The sequence below is a fragment of the Peromyscus eremicus genome, chromosome 2 (assembly GCF_949786415.1).
Source record: "Peromyscus eremicus chromosome 2, PerEre_H2_v1, whole genome shotgun sequence".
In the NCBI taxonomy this organism is placed as follows: domain Eukaryota; kingdom Metazoa; phylum Chordata; class Mammalia; order Rodentia; family Cricetidae; genus Peromyscus; species Peromyscus eremicus.
Genome location: NC_081417.1, coordinates 14822462 through 14842781, shown reverse-complemented (window position 1 = coordinate 14842781; position 20320 = coordinate 14822462). Strand labels below are relative to the sequence as shown.

Below are 20320 nucleotides of genomic sequence, written 5' to 3'. Positions count from 1 at the left end.
TTCTGACCACAACACACCTTTCTGACTGTTACCTTATTTCTTTATTTTTTAAGAGATACGCTCTCACAGCCCAGACTGGCCTCAAACTCACTAATATTTATAATCGTCCTGCCTCCACCTTTCAAGTGCAGGAATTACAGCTTGCCCACACTTTAACTCCTACTGTTACAGGTAAAAACTACTCTCCCAAAGTTCTAACCGCAATCTGCACTCCAAAACTCACCACGGGAATTCCATCCTTACTTTTGTAACCTCTCGTTTAGACTTGGCTAAGAGACCACTCCTTGCTTCCTGATCCTATTTTCTTCTCTGGTTTCTGGCTTTGTTAACTGTGCTGCCATCATTCCTGAGTCTCATTTTAACTTGTTTTTCTTTGAAGTATCCTACTCTGCTATCAGCTGACACATCAGTACTCCCCAGTGTTCCATCACTGACCTCTCACGGTTCAGTCTGTGTGGGGTGGCAGTACCTGGCCTTACGTGTTTGGTTGGTCCTGTTACCTTTCTCAGAGCTTTCTTGAAAGCCATGAGACTGCTCAGACCACAAGGAAGAGAAGCTCAGAAGCACAGAGGAGTTACAGTGCCTAGTAGCCAATCTTCAACCTAAGAGGGAAAGAATGGGTGAACAAGGGCCCTGTTTGAATCATTCAGTGGGATAAGGAGGGGACATATTTAGCCAGGTCCTCAGAGGATCCACAGTGAGCCCCATTTATCCACAATAAAAAGTATCCTAACACTTCCTTTATTAGCTTTTTTTCCTCTCTGTATCTTCCTCTTCCCAAAATAAGCTTTCAGACCAGAGCTTCCACAGAAGACTTTGGGCTTTGTTTTAGGGAAAGTAAAACAGGCCTGGACAACTTCAGCTAAAACAGGAATGGCCAAGTACAGATTCTGAAGCAGACAAGTACCTACTTACTACCAATGTACTTGTTCCAAAGCAAGACAAAAACCAATCATAGAATAAGAAAAGGTCTGCCTTTCCATTTGTTGTTAGTTCAAAAATTATAAGCAAAATGCCAGAAGACAACATTTCAAACAGTAAAACTCTATTGTGGATTAGTAAAAACCTAATGTGGTTGGACCACTGTATGAGGTACTAAATATGGCAAAATTATATTATCACCTAATTTGAAAGACAGATGGCAGAAAGAAGTGATAAACATCAAAGATACATTATCAGGACCACAAAACTACATTGGCAACACCCAAGTACCTTTCACTGCCCAGGAGTAGCAAAGTAAAAAGGGTTTATAGAGAAGGGTTCTCTCCTCCTATGCTGTCCTTTCCTACCACGTCTCAGGAGGTGGGCCGGCTTTCACTCATTTTGCCTACAGACGTGCTGAAACAGGCACTGTTCTTTTTTTTTTTTTTTTTTTTTTTTTTTTGGTTTTTCGAGACAGGGTTTCTCTGTGTAGCTTTGCGCCTTTCCTGGGACTCACTTGGTAGCCCAGGCTGGCCTCGAACTCACAGAGATCCGCCTGGCTCTGCCTCCCGAGTGCTGGGATTAAAGGCGTGCGCCACCACCGCCCGGCAAGGCACTGTTCTTATTTACAATCATCTGAGTTCATAATTCGGCTTTAAACACCAACACAATGGAGGTTCATTCAAACTAATGTATTTCTGAGTTTGCTACTGAATACCTATTCCAAAATACCAAATAGCCTTACACAGCTATGTACTGCACATGAATAGGGGAAAAAAAAATCACCACATAAAATTACCTCCAGAGATTTGTGAAGTATCTTTCCCAAGACCAAGTATATCTTACCTAAAGAGAACAGGGTATGGGTCATCCCTCTCTGGAGGTCCAGTAATTCGTGCTATTGTTGGGAAAGACTTAACAGGCGGCTGGATCATTGTATGAGGTGCAGTTTCCATTAAATGAAAAACCTCCTCTAAGAGACTAATAAGCTTTTCTATTTCGCCTTCACTTATATTTGAGGATTCCAACAGGTCCATGTCCACAGAGGCTTCCACTTCATTCTCATAATCTGGGTTTGTTCGCTCGAGTCCAGCGTCTGGGTCATTATCAGGTTCACTGTGGTTAGGAACAGACGAAGTCTTCTCTGCTATATGGTCACCAAGTCTTTTGATCTCTGACAAGATCTCATAGAAATGGCACTTCTGAAGAACAGCTGAGCCAGCGGTGACAACCCTCACAGTCTGATCTAGGAGTATGAGCTCCAGCAGTTTCTGATAGCCACTTTTCTCACTCTGGGTGCCTCTTAAAAAGGCCTCCATCCCCTCTGTCATGCTAACGACACTGTCCAAAGCTTTAAAAGCATTTAACTTAAGGGAAGATGAGACATGGTCAGCAAACAGGAGATCAAACAGTGCACTGATCACTCCTGCCTGCAGCAGCTCTGTGACTCCCGGAGCCCCACACTCTGCTAACGAAGACACCAGCTTGGTCCCGGCTTTGAGCTGTCGGACATTTAAGGCTATGGGCTGGCGAAAGGCTACTTGTAAATTTAAAGCTTGCATTGTCCAGTCTACCAACTGACCAAGAGAGTCTTGTTTTATGTTTTTCAACTGCAAATAGCTTAATCCTTTTATAATCAAACTTGGAATTTCCTCCAGAGCCGTCACCCATTTTGCGCCCCTGTCTTCACGATACAGATCTAGCAGTTCAGTTAACTTCACTGAGGCTTCTATTGCCCCTGAATTTTCTTTATCTGGACCCTGATCCTTCATTCTGCTGACTTCAATTTCAAAAGTAGTCTTATATGGGCAGCTGAAATACAAGAGTGGCACTAGTTCCCTGTCATACGGGTCATATGTCATGGGAGGGACAGACGCCAGGTCTTCTGGAGTGTACTCAACATCAAAGTTTGGATACTTAAAAGTTTCACGTTCCAAGTCGGCAATTCCATCTTCATCACTCGAGATCTGCTCATAACCATCATCCCCTAAAAAAAAGTTTAAAGAGCATCTCAGTACTCCATCCTTCTTTTTTTTTTTTTTTTTTTTTTTTTTTTTTTTTTGGTTTTTTGAGACAGGGTTTCTCTGTGTAGCTTTGTGCCTTTCCTGGAACTCACTTGGTAGCCCAGGCTGGCCTCTAACTCACAGAGATCCACCTGGCTCTGCCTCCCAAGTGCTGGGATTAAAGGCGTGCGCCACCACTGCCCGGCCCATCCCTCTTATTTACTGTAGCATGAACACTGATTGATATAAGTTTAAAGAGGATTTAAGTACTACATCATTCTTATTTACTGCATAAACTCTGATTGATCAATAACCTTTTTTATGGTAAACCAAGCATTCTGAAAGACTGATTTCCTCAAAAAAAAAAAAGAAAAAGAAAAAGAAAAAAAAATCAACTTTTGCTCCCACTCATAACAAGAATTGACAACATTTATAATCTGTAATAGGATAATTACTGATAAGCTTATTAACAAATTCTTCCATTATGCATGTTAAGCTTATAATTAATTCTGTGATGACACCTTTTCCTGACAGAAATAAAATTAGAAACTGAAAATAACAAAAACACCTCTCCTAGAAGGGAAAAAATTAAGCTTAACATTCTGAAACATTTAAATTTTTTAACATTATTTTTAATTTTGTATGTGTCTGTGTTTGGGTATGTGCACATGAGTGCCCAAGGAGGCCAGAGGTGTCAGATACCCCTGGGCTGGAGTTACAGGCAGTTCTGAACTGCCCAATGGGGGTTCTGGGAACAAACTTGGATGCTCTGCAAGAGGAGCTCATGCTTTTAACCACTGAGCCATCTCTCCAGGCTCTTTCGAGTTTCAGAACACACTGACTGACTGACTTAGTTCTCGGGGTTGGGGGCCTCTTGGAGAACCTGCACCCATGCGAACTTACCCATACATAGACACACAGACATACACAGAATTAAAAATAAAATAAATATTTAGCTGGGCACGGTGGCGTACTCCTTTAACCCTAGCACTCAGGATGCAGAGACAGGTGGAGCTCTGTTTATTGGAGGGCAGCCTGGTCTACATAGTGAGTTCTATGACACCAGGGCTATATAGTGAAATCCTGTTTAAAAAAATAAAAGCCCAAAAGGCTAAATTGTTTCATGCATATTTTCTTGCTAAGTGGATTTCATGGGTCAAATACACTATGAAAAACAACACAAGCAAAAAGCTAAGTTTTACCTAAATAAAGCTTTCTTTTATTATTATTTTTTGTTGTTTACTTTTATGTGTGTATGTCAATAATGAACCCAGAGCCTCATAAATGCTATGCAAGTGTTCTACCCCTGACCTACACCCCCAAGCCTTTTGCATTTCAAACTGCTATGTGACCCAAGCAGCCTCCAATCTACAATCTTCCTGACCCAGCCTCCTGAAAAACACCATCATTCCCAGCTTAAAACAAAGCCACTATCTGGTATCACACACCTTTAACTCCCAAGTGGGAGACAGAGACAGGTGGATCTCTGTGAGTTCAGGGCCAGCTGGTCTACAGAGTAAGTTCCAGGACAGCCAAGGCTACACAGAGAAACCCTGTCTTGAAAAACCAAAACAAACAAATAAATAAAATAAAGCTTCTTTTGTTAATCACAAAATAAGAAAAGCTTTTTTTCTCTGTATCAAAACAGAATTAAAGACAAAGACATAGGTAGGTCTTATTTCCTAACAATACTAGAGCCTACTTACAAAAAAGTGAAAATGGGCTGGGTGGTGGTGGCACACATGCCTTTTATTTTAGCACTCGGTTGGCAGAGGCAGGCAGATCTCTGTGAGTAAGAGGCTGAGAGGACCAAGCAGACACCTTAAGAGGCTGCTCAGTCTTCTCTCAGAGAAATAGGCCTTGGCCCCTGCTTTATGGAATCGAGCAGGCAGTTTCTGAGGAAGACCCACAAACAAAGGACAATTAATCACTGGTACCCCGACAACAGGGACAAGAGAGATAGGACGCACCAAGCCTGGGTCACTGAGACAGCCCCCACAGTTAGTACATGCTAGGCCAGCCAGCATCCACAGTAGCTCAAGGACAAGGCCAGGGACTTGTCCAGGCCTGCCCAAACATGGAAAAATTGTACCCTGACCAGCCTCTAACTAGCCCTGGCCAATTAGAACACACGGATATGATTGCCACTTGCTTGAGCCAATCATATCTAAACTAACTGCCCTAGGACCTCCCCTTGGCTATGCTTAAAAGGAGCTCACACATTTTTCTCAGGGTCTTCACCATCTTGCTTTTGTGTAGGATGGGCAGCCCCAGTATACTGAATAATAAATGCTCTTGCTGATTGCATACATGGATGGTGGTCTTTTGTGGGACTTCTCCAGGACCCTAACAGAGGCCAGCCTGGTCTACAGAATTAGTTCCAGGACACCCAGGGCTACAGAGAAGAAAACTTGTCTCAAAAAAAAAAAATCAAAGAAAAAGTAAAAAAATGGCCCAAAAAAGAAAATGTTTCCAGAAAATTACTCCAGTCCTCGTGACATTCCTTTGCTTACCCTTCGCAACAAACGCATGAGAAAATGAGTCTCTGGGATCTGACTCTCAAAACAAGCTGAACACATTATAAGTCAAGTTGTCCTGCCTAGGAAAACTACTGGATGAAATGTAACTATCTGCCAGTCATACATAAGAAATATAAAAACGATTACTTGGCAATCTGGGAATGGAGGAAGCTAAAAAAAAAAGTATCACTTAATAATTTAATTATGTGTATATCTTAAAAACAATAGTGAGAGAGAGGGTTGTTTTAAAATTACAGAGACATTTGTGAGCTCACAAATGAGTGCAGGGATTTAGTTCACAAATGCCCCTGTAATGCTAAAACAACCCTCACTATTTTTTTAGAGCCAAGGCAGAGATTGTCAACAACCCTCACTATTTTTTTAGAGCCAAGGCAGATTGTCACTTTGTATAAACATTTAGTATCGCATGTCATTTCTTGGCAAATTAAGAATTTAAGATATTTGAGTTAACTGACCAATCCTCAAACACACAACATACATACATGCAAAGATAGAAAAGGAAAAAGAACATTGTAATTACAAGATGAAGGATTTTCAGAAAAAAAAAAAAAATATTGTAGGAGGCTGATGCTCATACATCTTCTCCAGAGAACCAGAGTTCAGTTTCCAGCACACATATCAGGGGCTCACAACCACCTATAACTCAATTAACCAATTAGCCAAATTAATAACCAATTAACTCAAATATCTCACTTTTTGTTTTTAACGGAAAACTCAAACCTAATCAAAGGATTGCACCATTCAGTCACATATACTTATAACTGAGCTACACAGACAGACAAATTTCTAAAAATATCATAACATGTTGTTAAAGTATCTCTGGGCCATCTATCTTTAGAAAGTTGGCCCAGCTTATGATACATCATTGCTTACTCTAAAAATAGCCTACTTTGAGATCCTGCTTCCCTGGCTAATGCTCATGATACCAAGTAGCAGCTCATGCATAAGCCAAAGAAAACCTCTCCCCAGGGAGACTGCAGAGTCAGGCACTTTAGGCTGGTTAGTTAAAGAGGAAGAAACCTCATCTGCCATCATGTCTTATGGCCAAATCACACAACTGACAGAGCTCTTCCAGCTCATTTACTGCTACTGTAAACTCCGCAATACTCAAAGCAACATGTGGTCAATGTCTAGTACTTAAAATCAAAAGTCCTAGCTAAAATCCCACCTTCACCTTCTTCATCCTCTTCACCTTCTTCCTCTTCCTCTTCCTCCTCATCATCAGGGATACTGTCTACTGTATGGCAGTCATCCTCATCTTCATCCTCTTCTTCCTCTACATCCACATCATCTTCATCATCCTCTCCTTCTTCTTGCTGTTCCTCTTCTACTTCCCCTTCATCAGAATACTGACCCTCCTGGGGGACGGAATTCCGATCTGGAGAAATGGGCTCAAAGTAGTCCTCTCTATGGGGAACATCCTCTTCCTTGTCACCGGACACTGAAAAAATGAGATTGAAAGCAGATTACTCAATGGTTTAAACTCGCGAGCCAGCAGGACTGGACCCTGCAGCCACACAGTGCGTGTCGGATGTTTTAGCTCACAAATGCCCTTTTTAAAGGGTGGTAGATTATTAACCCGAGACTGCTATCGTGACATATGCTTCTAATCCTAGCACTTGGGAAAGGAGATAAAGGACAGTCTAAGTTCCATGGCAAACCTGAGACCACCCTAGACTTTGGGAAGCCCTCACTCAAAATAAAAACAAGTCCCACTTAGAGTTTACATTATATAATTTCATTTACTGACAATTAATAAAGTACACTATTTTATAGTGCTTTATGCTCTGCAGTATACATTAAATCCTTTTCTTTTTAGTTTTTAAATTAGTAATCTGGTTTGTTTGTTATTTTTTAACCAATACACACTACTTATTTCTAACTGCTATATACTATCATGTTACATCAATACTCTATTTTCAAAGCACTGTGAGTATAACTTCAAATTAACCTTTTTTTTTTTTAAAAAATTGCTCTGCCAATAGGAAAACCACAAAGAGTACCTGACAGGATAAGGGAGTTTGGGGAGAAGAGGCAATCATCAAGACTTGATACGTCATGTTTTTCTTTAATTAATAAGCACTACTTTGAGCTGGGCATGGTGATGCACACCTTTAATCCCAAAACTCGGGAGGCACAAACAGGTGGATCTCCGAGTTCAAAGCCAGCCTAGTCTATAAAGTGAGTTCCTAGACAGCCAGGGCTACAGAGAGAAACCGTGTCTCAAAAACCTTGAACAAAACGAAACAGAAGCACCACGTATCACTAGTGGGTGGGAGGAGAACCTAGCAGAGGTCTGATACCTGGCAATGACATAGGATCATCCTCCTCATCATCTGGTGGAGGAGGGCCTGGAGGAGTTCTTGGTCCTCGTGGTTGGGGTCTTGGAGGACTTCCATTAAATTGATCTTCTTTCTCTCCATCAGCTATATATGGGAAACACAATGTTGAAACTATTAAAGTATATTGATATGAATTTATGAAAACAAATTTTTATCATCTGAACTTATCCTCAGAACTGAACAATAATATAAACTTTTCCTGCATGGAGACTTAATAAAAATTTTGCTAACTGATCTAGAAACTTAGAATTTTTAACTGCCCGCATACCAAAATACAATATAATCTAGGGCAACACCCTAGAAATATGAAGACTTATTTTCAAATAGGATAGTATTGCTGTGGGATGTCTTTCTGTAGGCTGTGAATATGTGTTGCTATGACTATAGATGAAGAAGCTGCTCTGGCCTATGGCCAGTCAGGTTATAGCCAGGCAGGAAATCCAGGAGAGAGATAGAAAGAAGAAAGGCAAGGGAAACACCAGCCTGTCCCTCAAGGAACAACATGCCAGCAGACCTGTAAGCCATGGAACACCAGGCAAAACATAGATGAATAGAAACGGGTTAATTTAAGATATAAGAGCTAGCTAGCAATAGGCTTGCCGTTTGTAAATAGTATTAAGCCTCTGAGGGATTATAAGTGGGTGAGGGATCTCTGGTCCAGGCAGGACTGGACAAACCTTCCGAATACATAGTATAGATCAATGTTCTACTTTAACAACTGAAAATTAGAAATGACTCAGATGTCTTTCAATGGATGAAAGGTTAAAAAAAAATTGTGATATGGATTGGGGGTGAAATTCAGTGACAAAGTATGTGCTCAGCTAGCACAAAGTCCTGGGTTTGAATCCCAGCACCTCAAAAAAATTCAGTAAGTGCAATACACACTCACACACATAAGGCTCTGATAAAGTTAAAGAAAAAATGTAAAGCATATTCTTTTCTCACGAAGAACTTACAATCCATTAAAATAATAAAAATGCTTTACCAGTACAAAAAAATAAAGTGTTAAAAAAGAGAGAGAAAAAAAATTCATTCAAATAAATTTGAAATCCATTCCTAAAAAATATACATAAAGATTCCAGGAATACATATCAAACTTCCTAACTATTCCTCAATTCTTTTAGAGATAACCTTCTTAAATAAAGAAAAAAATTAATAAACAAACTAGGCATTGTGAAGCCTACCTATAATCACAGAGATCAAAACCAGGAGGCAGAAAGACAGTAAGCTAGAGGCCAGGCTGGGCTACAGACTGAGGCTCTGCCTCAACAATAACACACACACACACATACATACATACATATGTACATCCACATACACACGGGGGGGGGGGCACCCGGGGGCAGGGGAGAACACAGACATGATTAACTACTGGGATTGCATCACTTTCAATGGGGCCAATGAGGGAGGAAGGGAGGGAGGGAGGGAGGCTTTTCTTGCTATAACAGAACGTAACAGCCTCACTAGGGAAAGCAAATCAAACTTCTCACCGTGCTTTGGATTCCTTTTCAAAGTCGACTGTGGCTGCGGAGGAGGTGGAGGTGGAGGAGGAGGTGGTGGAGAGTCTCTGTCATGGCTTATCACTCTATCTACTGATCCATAGATTGCCAGGGTCAGACAGTTGTACCAGCCTCTTAGCACCAGACCATCAGTATTTACCTGGTTTTTAGGGATGGTGAAAGATCTCAAATTAATGTTTTACTAGGCCAAAAGCAAAGTGATATTAAATTAGTTTATGGTTCAGCTAAAGTCTTTAAAGTACTGCGAAATAACCGGAGGTTTGGCTCAGTAGTTAAAAGTGTTTACAACATTTCCAGAAGACCTTAGTGTAGTTAGCACCCCCCACATTAGGGGGCTCACAACTACCAGTAACTCTAGCTTCTGGGGTGGGGTGTGTGGTGCCCCCTTCAGGTCACCACAGGCACTGCACTTAAGCTTTAAGTACATATACCCATACACTGATATACACACATACACAGAATTAAAAATAATAAAATCTTTTTAAAAAAAGAAATAAGAGGCTGGAGAGATGGTTCAGCAGTTAAGACTGGGATCCTATTCCCAGGACACAAGTCATCTCACAACCATCTGTAACTCCAGTTCCGGGGAATCTGATGCCCTCTTCTGGCCTTCATGGGACACTGCATGCATGTGGTACACAGACATACATGCAGGCAAAACACCCAGTTGCATAAAAACAATTTTTTGTTGTTGTTGTTTTTAAAAGACAGGATTAGTTTGTGTAGCCCTGGCTATCCTGGAACTAGCTCTGTAGACTAGTCTTGAATTCACAGAGATCTGCCTGCCTCTGCCTCAAGTGCTGGGATTAAAGGTGTGTGCCACTACTACCTGGCAAACTTATCTTTCTTAAAAAAATTTTTTTCTTCCCAAAAGACCAAAGACTACCCATACCATTAGTCTTCAGTATTTCCTTATAAACTGAATAAACATAAAAAGTTGCACTTTTTCAGATCATAATCACTAGCTCCGCACATTAACTGTAAAGGTGGTCACAATCATCACTCTTAACAAAAAAGCGAGTATGTGAACAACAGCCCGCACTGCAGCCAGGCACGGCAGTGTATGCCGGCTATCCCAGTGCTTGGGAGAGGTTGGGGCAGAAGGGCAGCAGGGCTAACGGACTGCAGTGACCCTGCCTCAAACAGACATAAAAAGTGACAAGGGTTGAATGCAAGTAATGGATGCCAATTATGAAAGACACCGTAAAGCTAAATGGTTTTTGTTTCTTGTTTTTTGTTTTTTTTAGTTCTAATTCTGTCATGGATTTTTGTTTGTTTTGGTGGTGGATTAGTACACAACACATATTTAATACTGAAAGTATAAAATTTAACATGAAGCTTCACAGCTCCTGTTCTAAATGCCTGTTCTAACTGTAGAAGTTCACTGGGATGGACATACAGACTTCGAGTCTGGTCAATTTGGATGTGTGATGTTTTGTTTTGATTCATTTCCTTTTGTGTGTGTGTGTGTGTTTTTTGTTTTCGGGGGTTTTGTTTGTTTGTTTTGTTTTTTTTCTTTTCCTGGTTTGTTGAAACAGGGTTTCTCTGTGTAGCCCTGGCTGTCCTGGAACTCACGTTGTAGACCAGGCTGGCCTCAAACTCACAGAGATCTGCCTGCCTCTACCTCTTGAATGCTGGGGCTGAAGGTGTGTACCACTGCCTAGCTCCAACCTTTTTTTTTTTATAATAAAGTTGTTTTTTGGTTTTGGTTTTTTAAGGGCTTTTTGTTTTGTTTTGTTTGACATTAAGAAAAAAGGAACAACGTGTCCCAGAACCCAAATCCCGTGACTTCTCGGGTCTCTCCGCAGTCCACCTTCCTGTGAAGACCAGGTGTCATGGGTCACGAAGCCCTCTCTGGAGGCACTACAGGAGGAGTGCAATCACGAATCTCCCACGCAGACTCTCCAGGGAACCTGGAGAAAAGCTCCAAGACTAGACCCAGGGACTGATTATGAACTCTAAGAAGATATGCCACTGCAAAGCTGGGTGTGGTGCACACCTGTAACCCCAGACCAGGCAGAAGGACCGGGAATTGAAAGGTCAGCGATGGCTAGCTAGTAATCATGAGGTTATCCTGGGCTGCGTGAGAGCGTGTCTTAAAAAATAAAAACTGGGCTAGAAAAACGGCTCAATGTTTAGCATTTGCTAAACCCAAGATTAGATCCCAGTACCCACAAAGTGATGCACAAACACCTGTAACTTCAGCTCCAGAGGATCCAGCACCCTCTTCTGACCTCCACTGCTACCAGCACATTCATGAGCAGCACGCATACACACAGATACACACATACAACACACAAACACACACAAACAAAATAATAACATTTTTTCATTTAAAAGATATTTAAATTTGCTTTAATTAGTGAGTCTTCTTGTATCTGTGCACGAGTGCAGTGCTCTTGCAGGTCAGAGGCAACAGGTTGATCTCTTGGAGCTGGAGTTACAGGGGGCTGTGAGCCACCTGACATGGGTGCTGGGAACTGAACTCATGTCCTCTACAAAAGCAGTACACATTCTTAATCACTGAGCCAGCTCTTCAACACCCAAAATAAAAATACATTCTTAAAAATAAAAATAAACAAAAAGCAAAAGAGGAATCCTATTGGAAGGAAGATAAACAGATGAAAGTGAATTTGTATAAACAGGATGCAAAGGACTAAATACATATACCTCAGAGTAAATTCTCAAGCTAAGTGGTTGCACATTATTTCTGTATTTCAGATCTTCTATTATATGAGTCTAGAATGACATTTGGTACATAAAGAAATAAAGCAATTATTGATGTGAAAGAATATGAAAAGTATATTTAAAAAAAAAAAAACTTTTAAAATAAAGAGTCTAGAGAGATGGTGCAGAAGAGCAAGAACTCTTCTTGCAGAGGACCTGAGTTCGATTCCCAGCACCCACATCAGGCAGCTCACAACTGCCTGTGAGTTTAGCTCCAGGGGGATCCAGGGACACACACATACACATACCCACATACAGATACATATGAGTAATTTTTTAAAAATAAATCTCTTTAAAAAAAAAAAACAACAAAAAACCTTTAACAGAACACAGTAGTATCCAGTAATAATCTACTGCCCTGAACACTATGAACTTGTCTACCCAAATAAAAGAGAAGATTAAATGCTGATCTCTTCCAGATTCAGGACTAAAACCATAGAAAAGAGATCTCAGAGCTCTTTATTTTTACACTTGTTTATTTTGTCTGCATGGGTGTTTTGTCTGTGTGTATGCATGTGCACCACATGTGTGCCTGGTGTCAATGGAGCTCAGAAGGTGTCAGATCCTTTGGAACTGGAATTATAGATAGCTATGCCCCATCACATGCTTGGAACCAAGCCCAGGTCAGTGCTCTATGAGACCAACAAGTGCTCTTAACCTTGGCGCCATCTCTGCAGCCCCAGTACTTTATTTCATATGCAGCATAAAATTGTGCAAGCTCTTTAGACAGAGAACAATGGCATTTTAAAACAGCTTTTAACTGCAAGATGCAGACAAGAGGTAACATCTTGGAATACTGGTCCAGTTCTGTCTTACTGACTTACTTAAAACTGAACAGAAATAAGAACAGAAGAAACAAGGTAAAAAAGTAACATCTATAATTACCTTTGAGTTAGGTCTAAAGATGATAGAAGTATTCTCATCATATTCCAGGCTGTGGAAAGGGGTAAGAATAAACATAAAGGCTCAAATAATAATTTTACAAATTATGAAGTTTTGGCTGACGAGATGACTTATCGGGTAACAGTACTTTATTAGTCTGATGACCTGAGTTCAATCCCTGGAACCTACATAAAGGTAGAAGGGGAAAACCAACTCCACAAAGCTGTGCTCTGACCTACACACCCTCATCATGGCATGTACATGTAAAACTAATAAAGACGGTGCTGTAGAAAGTCTCTGTGGCCCTGTCCTGGGGTCTCAGCCCTAGACCGGCCAGGCTGTGTTAAGAGTGCTGAAGGGTAGTTGCTGAAGGGACTGGACCTGGGGTTGAACCTTGGATGCTCCCAGACACAGACTAGGCCCACAGCAGATGTGCTACAGTGACCTATGTTTATTATTTCCTGTAATATTTAAGAACTGCTTAAAAGAACACAATAACGCACATTACTGAAACGGCTAATAAATTTCTTTCTCTCTCAAGAATGGCAGGGGCTTCTGTTGTTCTTACATGCAAGAACTAGAGTAGACAATTTCCTGTGGTCTATACACTGGGTATTACAAAGGCATTAGAAATAATCTGGCAGCCTTGTCTAACACACATCAGGCGCTTTATGAAGTGTTGGTCTGTTGGTAGAACTTGTACATTTTTTTTAATAACTCAAAATCGTAAGGAAACAAGTGTTTAACTTTATATTGAGGTGCCCAAGTTGGAATGAAGTGGTATTAAAAACAAAAATAAATACTTTAAAAAGTTTTTCTACTTTCAAATATTTCTATGTAGTCAAATATTAAATATTTCCAAGCCACAAAGGACTGATGTAATTGGTGTGGGTTAAGCACACACATTAAGATCTTAAAAGCACCTCCACATAAATCTAATATAGACAGACAGAGAAACACATTATACTCCAACAACAAAACAATATACACTATGTGGCTCAGGATGTCATTCTGTGATAGAGTGCTTGCCTGGCATGCACAAAGCCCTAATTCAATCCCTAGCACTGCTCCCCAAAAAGTACACTGGCACCAAAATTTAAGAAAATACTCACTCTACGGTTGGGACTACAGTTCAGTATAGAGCATGTGCTTAGTTGTCTAAAGTCCTGGGCTTTAAAAATATTAAATTATCAATGTAATTTCCTAGGAAATCGAGAGGATCAAGAAAGAATGAGTGAAGTCGCTTCCTAGTAGAAACGTACTTTTTCATCTTCAAGCTGCCTTTACTTTTGTAATGTTATAATGAGTTCTTATTACACTCATGCAATGGTTACTTAGGCTGCAAGCATGCAGTTTTAGTGTTTACTATGTATTAAGTAATCTAAAAAGGGCCTATCTACTGCTAAGTCTCGTCTGACAGTCTGGCCATGAAGCAAGCTGAGCAGCAGAGTGGTATAAACGTGAGCTACCAAGTACTAGTTCTTGCTGCTAATAGAATTTTTAAGAATCGAAATGTTGCCTTTTCCAGATCAGGTTAGTAATAAATCATGTGTATAATATGTGTTTATGATAATAGTGACGTGTTTATGATGCATGCACACACAAGTAGAAAAGAAAAAAGATGGCTATTATTTCACACAATTAAGCTTTTATTTTGTTAAGATCTCTCAGGAGTTCAGCAATTCTTTCATGATGCCCACAGGGAAAATTAAACCCTGAATTCTTGTGTCTACCACCAGATACTTCCTTCTATCTATATAACAAAAGGGTTTTCTTTCCGACTCAGTAAGGTTTCCAATAAAGTTATCTAGAACATACATACCTTCCCAACCTATCAAAAACTGGAGCACTTGGTTTGCTTACATTATTGAAGAATAAGTCTAGTTGAAATGTGTGTGGAGATGTCTCCCTGGAAATCAAACAAGGACAAAACGTCAATGTCAGCATTTTTTTTTTTTTTTTTTTTTTGGTTTTTCAAGACAGGGTTTCTCTGTGTAGCTTTGCGCCTCTCCTGGAGCTCACTTGGTAGCCCAGGCTGGCCTCGAACTCACAGAGATCCGCCTGGCTCTGCCTCCCGAGTGCTGGGATTAAAGGCGTGCGCTACCACCGCCCGGCCAATGTCAGCATTTTTAACAATTAGTTCCTACAGTAAAACAAAAAAACCACAGGAAGTACAAAATCCTGAGCAATTCTAAGACCTGGAAAAAATATTCCTCAGATTTAAATAACAAAAAAAGTAAATGACTTGCATATTTTAACAAAATTCTATCCAGTCCTTAAGTAAGTCATATAAGTATTATTAAAATTGAACTTTAATCTTAGCACTCGGGAGGTAGAGGCAGGTGGATCTCTGTAAGTTCAAGGCCAGCCTGGTCTACAGAGCTAGTTCCAAGACAGCCAGAGCTACATAGTCAAAAACTCTGTCTCGAAAAACCGAAACACCAAAAAAAGAAAAAAGAAAAAAGAACTTTAATCATCCAAATCTGGAAGACAGGAAGATAATTTGTGTCCTTCCACCCACTACTTAAACATCTGCGTCAGGGATACAGCTGAGCTCCTGCCTAGGATGCAGGAGGCTCTGGGTCCAATCTCCAACACTACAAAACTTAAACAAAAACAATCAAAGACAATGTGACTATACTGGACTTCCACAATGTAATGACTTAAAAACCTAGATTTGCCGGGCGGTGGTGGCACACACCTTTAATCCCAGCACGTGGGAGGCAGAGGCAGGCGGGAGGCAGAGGCAGGCGGATCTTTGTGAGTTCAAGGCCAGCCTGGCCTACAGAGTGAGATCCAGGAAAGGCACAAAGGTACACAGAGACACCCTGTCTCAAAAAACCAAAAACCAAACAAAAAAAAAACCTAGATTGATGTCAGATGGCACATTATAAAACTAACAGGGCCAGCAAAATGGCTCACCTGGTAAAGGCTCCTGCCACCAAGCCTAGTAACCTCAATTCAAGGCTCAGGACCCACGCAATGGAAGAAGAAAACCATCTCCTGAATGTTTTCCTCCCATTTACACACACACACTGTGGCATACACACACCCTCACATCCTCCCCCTCAATTTTTTAAAAAAATTTAAAACAAAACAAAAAACCACCTGTAATCCAAAGCCAGATTTGGTGGTATGTGCCTGTATACCCAGCACTTAGGAAGGTGAACAGGAAGGCTGCTGCAAGTTCAAGACCAGCCTGGGCTATATAGTGAAAACCAAGCCAGTAAGTAAGGAGCAAAACATGGGCTGGAGAGACCGACCACTCAGTCGTTAGAAGCAAGCACTGCTCCTGCAGAGGACCCACGTGTGGATCCCAGTAACCACTCGGTAACCCCCCCTGGTAACCCCCGGGGCAGCCCACCACTGCAGGCAACGCTAGCTCCAGGGGCTTCAACTTCCTCTTCTGGCCTCCATGGGCACCTGCGTGTGCTCGCACACTCGCTCTCTCTCTGTCACACACATATACACGCACAGAGAGACAGAGACAGAGAGACATATCGACACAATTAAAAATAAAAATGAGCCGGGCGGTGGTGGCGCACGCCTTTAATCCCAGCACTCGGGAGGCAGAGCCAGGTGGATCTCTGTGAGTTTGAGGCCAGCCTGGTCTACAGAGCAAGATCCAGGAAAAGGCGCAAAGCTACACAGAGAAGCCCTGTCTCAAAAAACCAAAAAATAAATAAATAAATAAATAAATTAATTAATTAATTAATTAATTAATTAATTAATTAATTAATTTTAAAAAAATGAATCTTTTAAAAAATAATCAAGCCAGGCGGTGGTGGTACACACCTTTAATCCCAGCACTTGGGAGGCAGAGGTAGGAGGATCTCTCTGAGTCTGAGGCCAGCCTGGTCTACAAAGCTATTCTAGGACAGCCGAAGTTACACAAAGAAACCCTGTCCTTTTTGTTGGTTTGTTTTGGTTTTTTGTTTTGTTTTGGAGACAGGGTTTCTTTGTGTAGCTCTGCGCCTTTCCTGGAACTCCCTCTGTAGCCCAGCCTGGCCTTGAACTCACAGAGATCTGCCTGGCTCTGCCTCTCGAACACTGGGATTAAAGGCTTGTGCTACCACCGCCCAGCTCAGAAACCCTGTCTTGAAAAGCTAAAATCAAAACCAAACAAAGCAATAAAATGAAATAAAATTTAGGATCCTCCTTTCAGGATAAAGATATTACAGGAATTTTGTATTGACCTATCTATTTCTGAGTTTTACAGAGAGGAAAAAAAGATATGTAAGGTATGTTGCACAAGCATCATTTGATTTCCAGCATTACTTTCCAGCTTAAGATTCCAGGCTTCAGGGCATCAAGTTGGCTCATCATGTAAAACTGTTGCTACGACTCTGGGACTCACATAGTGGGAGGAGAGAATTGATTACCTGAAGGTGTCCTATGATCTCCACCAATGACCCACACAGAAACATAAATAAGTATGTAATAAGAATTTGTAAAAGGATTCCCTACAGGTTTCTTCTTATGTTTGTACTATTCCATTAATCCTTAATTTTATCCTTCTACAGGTTAACCATGTGTAAATGTTTCTGGTACGTTCCTATCTGGAGTTATTACAACACAAGGAGCCATTCACCCCCAGCTAAGAAAACAGGGAGAATAGAGAAAACACAGTAAGTATCCTACCTACACACTGTAGCGAGTGCAAGAGATTTACTTTTCCTGCTCTGGTGGCCAGCCTCCAAGATGTCTCCAGTGGCCCACATGCTTCCTGTTACTCACAACCTGTAGTCCCCTCCTACACTGTACTAAAATACATAACTAGGGGAATATAGGAAAACTATAGTGTGTCACCTCTAGAAATTACAGAACACACTAAAGGAGGCTTCTTCCTAGGGACGCTCACTTGCACAGCACTCACTCCAGAGGAAGCTTTGACATGATGTGAGGATCAATCTCCATGGAGAATATCTGCTACCAAGGAACTACAATTTGCTACCAGCATTCATGTAAGTAAGTAAGCGTCCAAGCAAACTCTCCAGCCCCCACTCCCACCTGAGACAGCCATTCCAACTTCATCTGGAGTACAAAAACACGAAGGAACTGCTTGCTTAGCCACTGGCAGATTCCTGACCCTGAGAAACAATGGGAGGAAGACATATTTATTGTTTTATGTTACTCTTTTATCTGTCTGCAGTGCTGTGGATTGAAGCCTCAAGCAGCTAGACAAGACTCTACCACCCTTTCCAAATTACTGCCTAAAATGTAACTGCAGTCATTTCATTTGTTACAGAAAGATAACAGGTCTTTCAAGACAGGGTTTCTTTGTGTAGCTCTGGCTGCAGCTCTGGGATGAAAGGCGTGTACCACCACTGCCCAGCCCAATAACAGGTCGTTCTTTACCAAGAATAATATAATTAATAATATAATAAATATTCATTACCTCATCTTTCCCACTCTACATACATCATATATCTCCCTTTCTCAGAGAACCAGAAGGAAGTATATAGGAAAACAATGAGGCTCTCCGTGTGTGTGTGTGTGTGTGTGTGTGTGTGTGTGTGTGTGTGTATTGTAAAGGCTAAAGGTTAAAGTCAGATGCCTTCTTCAGTTAGCTTCCCACCTTGTTTGTAAGACAGTCTCTTAGGAAGCTGGAGCTCGCCATTTCACCTCGACTGGCCAGCAAGCCCCAGGAGTCCCGTGTGCTTTCCCAGTGCCAGGACTGCAGCTCACGCTATCACACACACTTCTCTTTTAACATGGGTGCTAACGATTGAACCCAGGTCCTCACCCTTGTGCATCAAGCACTTTACCAGTGGAGTCATACTAGTCCCTCCACACCTTTTTGGGGGTGTGTGCATCACATCTGACTATCACGTAGCCCAGTCTGGCCTTCAAATTGCTATCTAGCTGAAGATTCTTTTGAATGTCTGATTCTCCCAAGAGCTAGAAATACACACATGTCCACTATGCACAGATTAAGTTTCAGTTCAGTTTTTGTTGTGGTTTTTCCAGACAGCGTCTTACATAGCCCTTGCTGGTCTTAAAACCTCTAATCCTCCAGGTTCTACCTGGTCAGTGCTGGATTACAGGCACTTACTCTTACTTACTTTATGCCATGCTTGGGATCAAACCCAGGGCTCCATGCATGCTAGGCAGGCAGTCTACCACCTAAGCTAACTTTAGCCATCCTAATTTTCTTTTCTGATTTTTCGAGACAGGGTTTCTCTGTGTAGCCCTGGCTGTCCTAGAACTAGCTCTGTAGACCAGGCTGTTCTTAAACTCACAGAGATCTGCCTACCTCTGCCTCCTGAGTGCTGGGATTAAAAGTGTGCACTACCACCACCCATGGCTATATCTACTTCTATAAATAACCAACAATTTTTCACAATTAGGAAGAAATGAACTTTGACCCCAAATCCATTCCATAATATTCACCATGATGTAGCAGGTTGACTATTTTATATAATAGAAATGGAGTTACAAACAGTATCAATAAAATAAATCAATATATAAAAATCATTATTCACATTAAACAAAAATCAAAGTCCTCTTGTATATCAATTATTAAAGTTATCTAATGTCAGGAATAATGGTCTTACATTTTATTTCCCACCTAATCCAAGAAAGAGAAAGTAACACATAATCACTTGCTAATTCAACCAATGGCTTATTTGGAGCTACGAATTTATAAAAAGCCCTATGTACAAGGTCTGGGGAGTGGCTCCAAAGACAAATACCTGCTGCAGAAACATGGAGACCTGCATTCGCACCCCCAGCACCCTCATAAAAGCCAGGTATGTCTATACCCACACTAGGTGCAGGGGGCGAGAAGTGGGAGCATCCCAGGGGCTGGTTCATCATCCAGTCTAGCCAAACAGTTCAGTGGGAAGCACTGTCTTCAAAAAGAAGGTGGAGAGAGCATGAGGAAGACACCTGACACTGCCCTCTGGCTTCTGTACACAAATGCACCTGCATGTGTGCACACAAAGTCCCACGGACGGTGTAAGCCAGGCACATAACACATGTCTACTGATCTCAGCTACTCAGGAGACTGAGGTAGAATCCTACATTAAAGGTTGGCCTGGACAACTTAATGAGACTGTCTCAAAATAAATTTTAAGAAACAGGAAGTGAGGAAACAACACTGGAGAGTAGGTCAGTGGTCAACCCCTACAACCCCCAAAACAAAAATACACATTTTCAAATATTCAGACTAGGGGCTGGAAAGATGGTTCAGCAGTTAAGAGCACTTGTTACTCTTGCAGAGGACCCAAGTTCAATTCTCAGCAGCCCCACACTCGGGCTCACAATCATCCATAAGTCCAATTCCAGGGCATCCAACAATTCTTTTGACTTCTGCAGGCACCAGGCATTCACACAGTGCATATACATGCAGACAAAATACTCTTATGTATATACATACATAC

General features: G+C 41.3%; 1 protein-coding gene across 2 annotated transcripts in view; it reads right to left on the bottom strand.

The window, feature by feature from the left end:
• Virma (vir like m6A methyltransferase associated) overlaps positions 1–20320 on the bottom strand; it is a 64127-nt gene that overhangs the window by 34595 nt on the left and 9212 nt on the right. The window contains exons 3-8 of one of the 2 annotated variants that reach the window (XM_059253860.1): positions 14758–14844; positions 12939–12987; positions 9297–9465; positions 7768–7890; positions 6639–6905; positions 1768–2908 (exon numbers count right to left, since the gene is read on the bottom strand). In XM_059253860.1, coding sequence (XP_059109843.1) covers positions 1768–2908; positions 6639–6905; positions 7768–7890; positions 9297–9465; positions 12939–12987; positions 14758–14844 — 1836 coding nt within the window. Of the gene's footprint in view, positions 1–1767; positions 2909–6632; positions 6906–7767; positions 7891–9296; positions 9466–12938; positions 12988–14757; positions 14845–20320 lie in introns of both variants that reach the window. The other variant, XM_059253859.1, reaches the window with a different exon arrangement.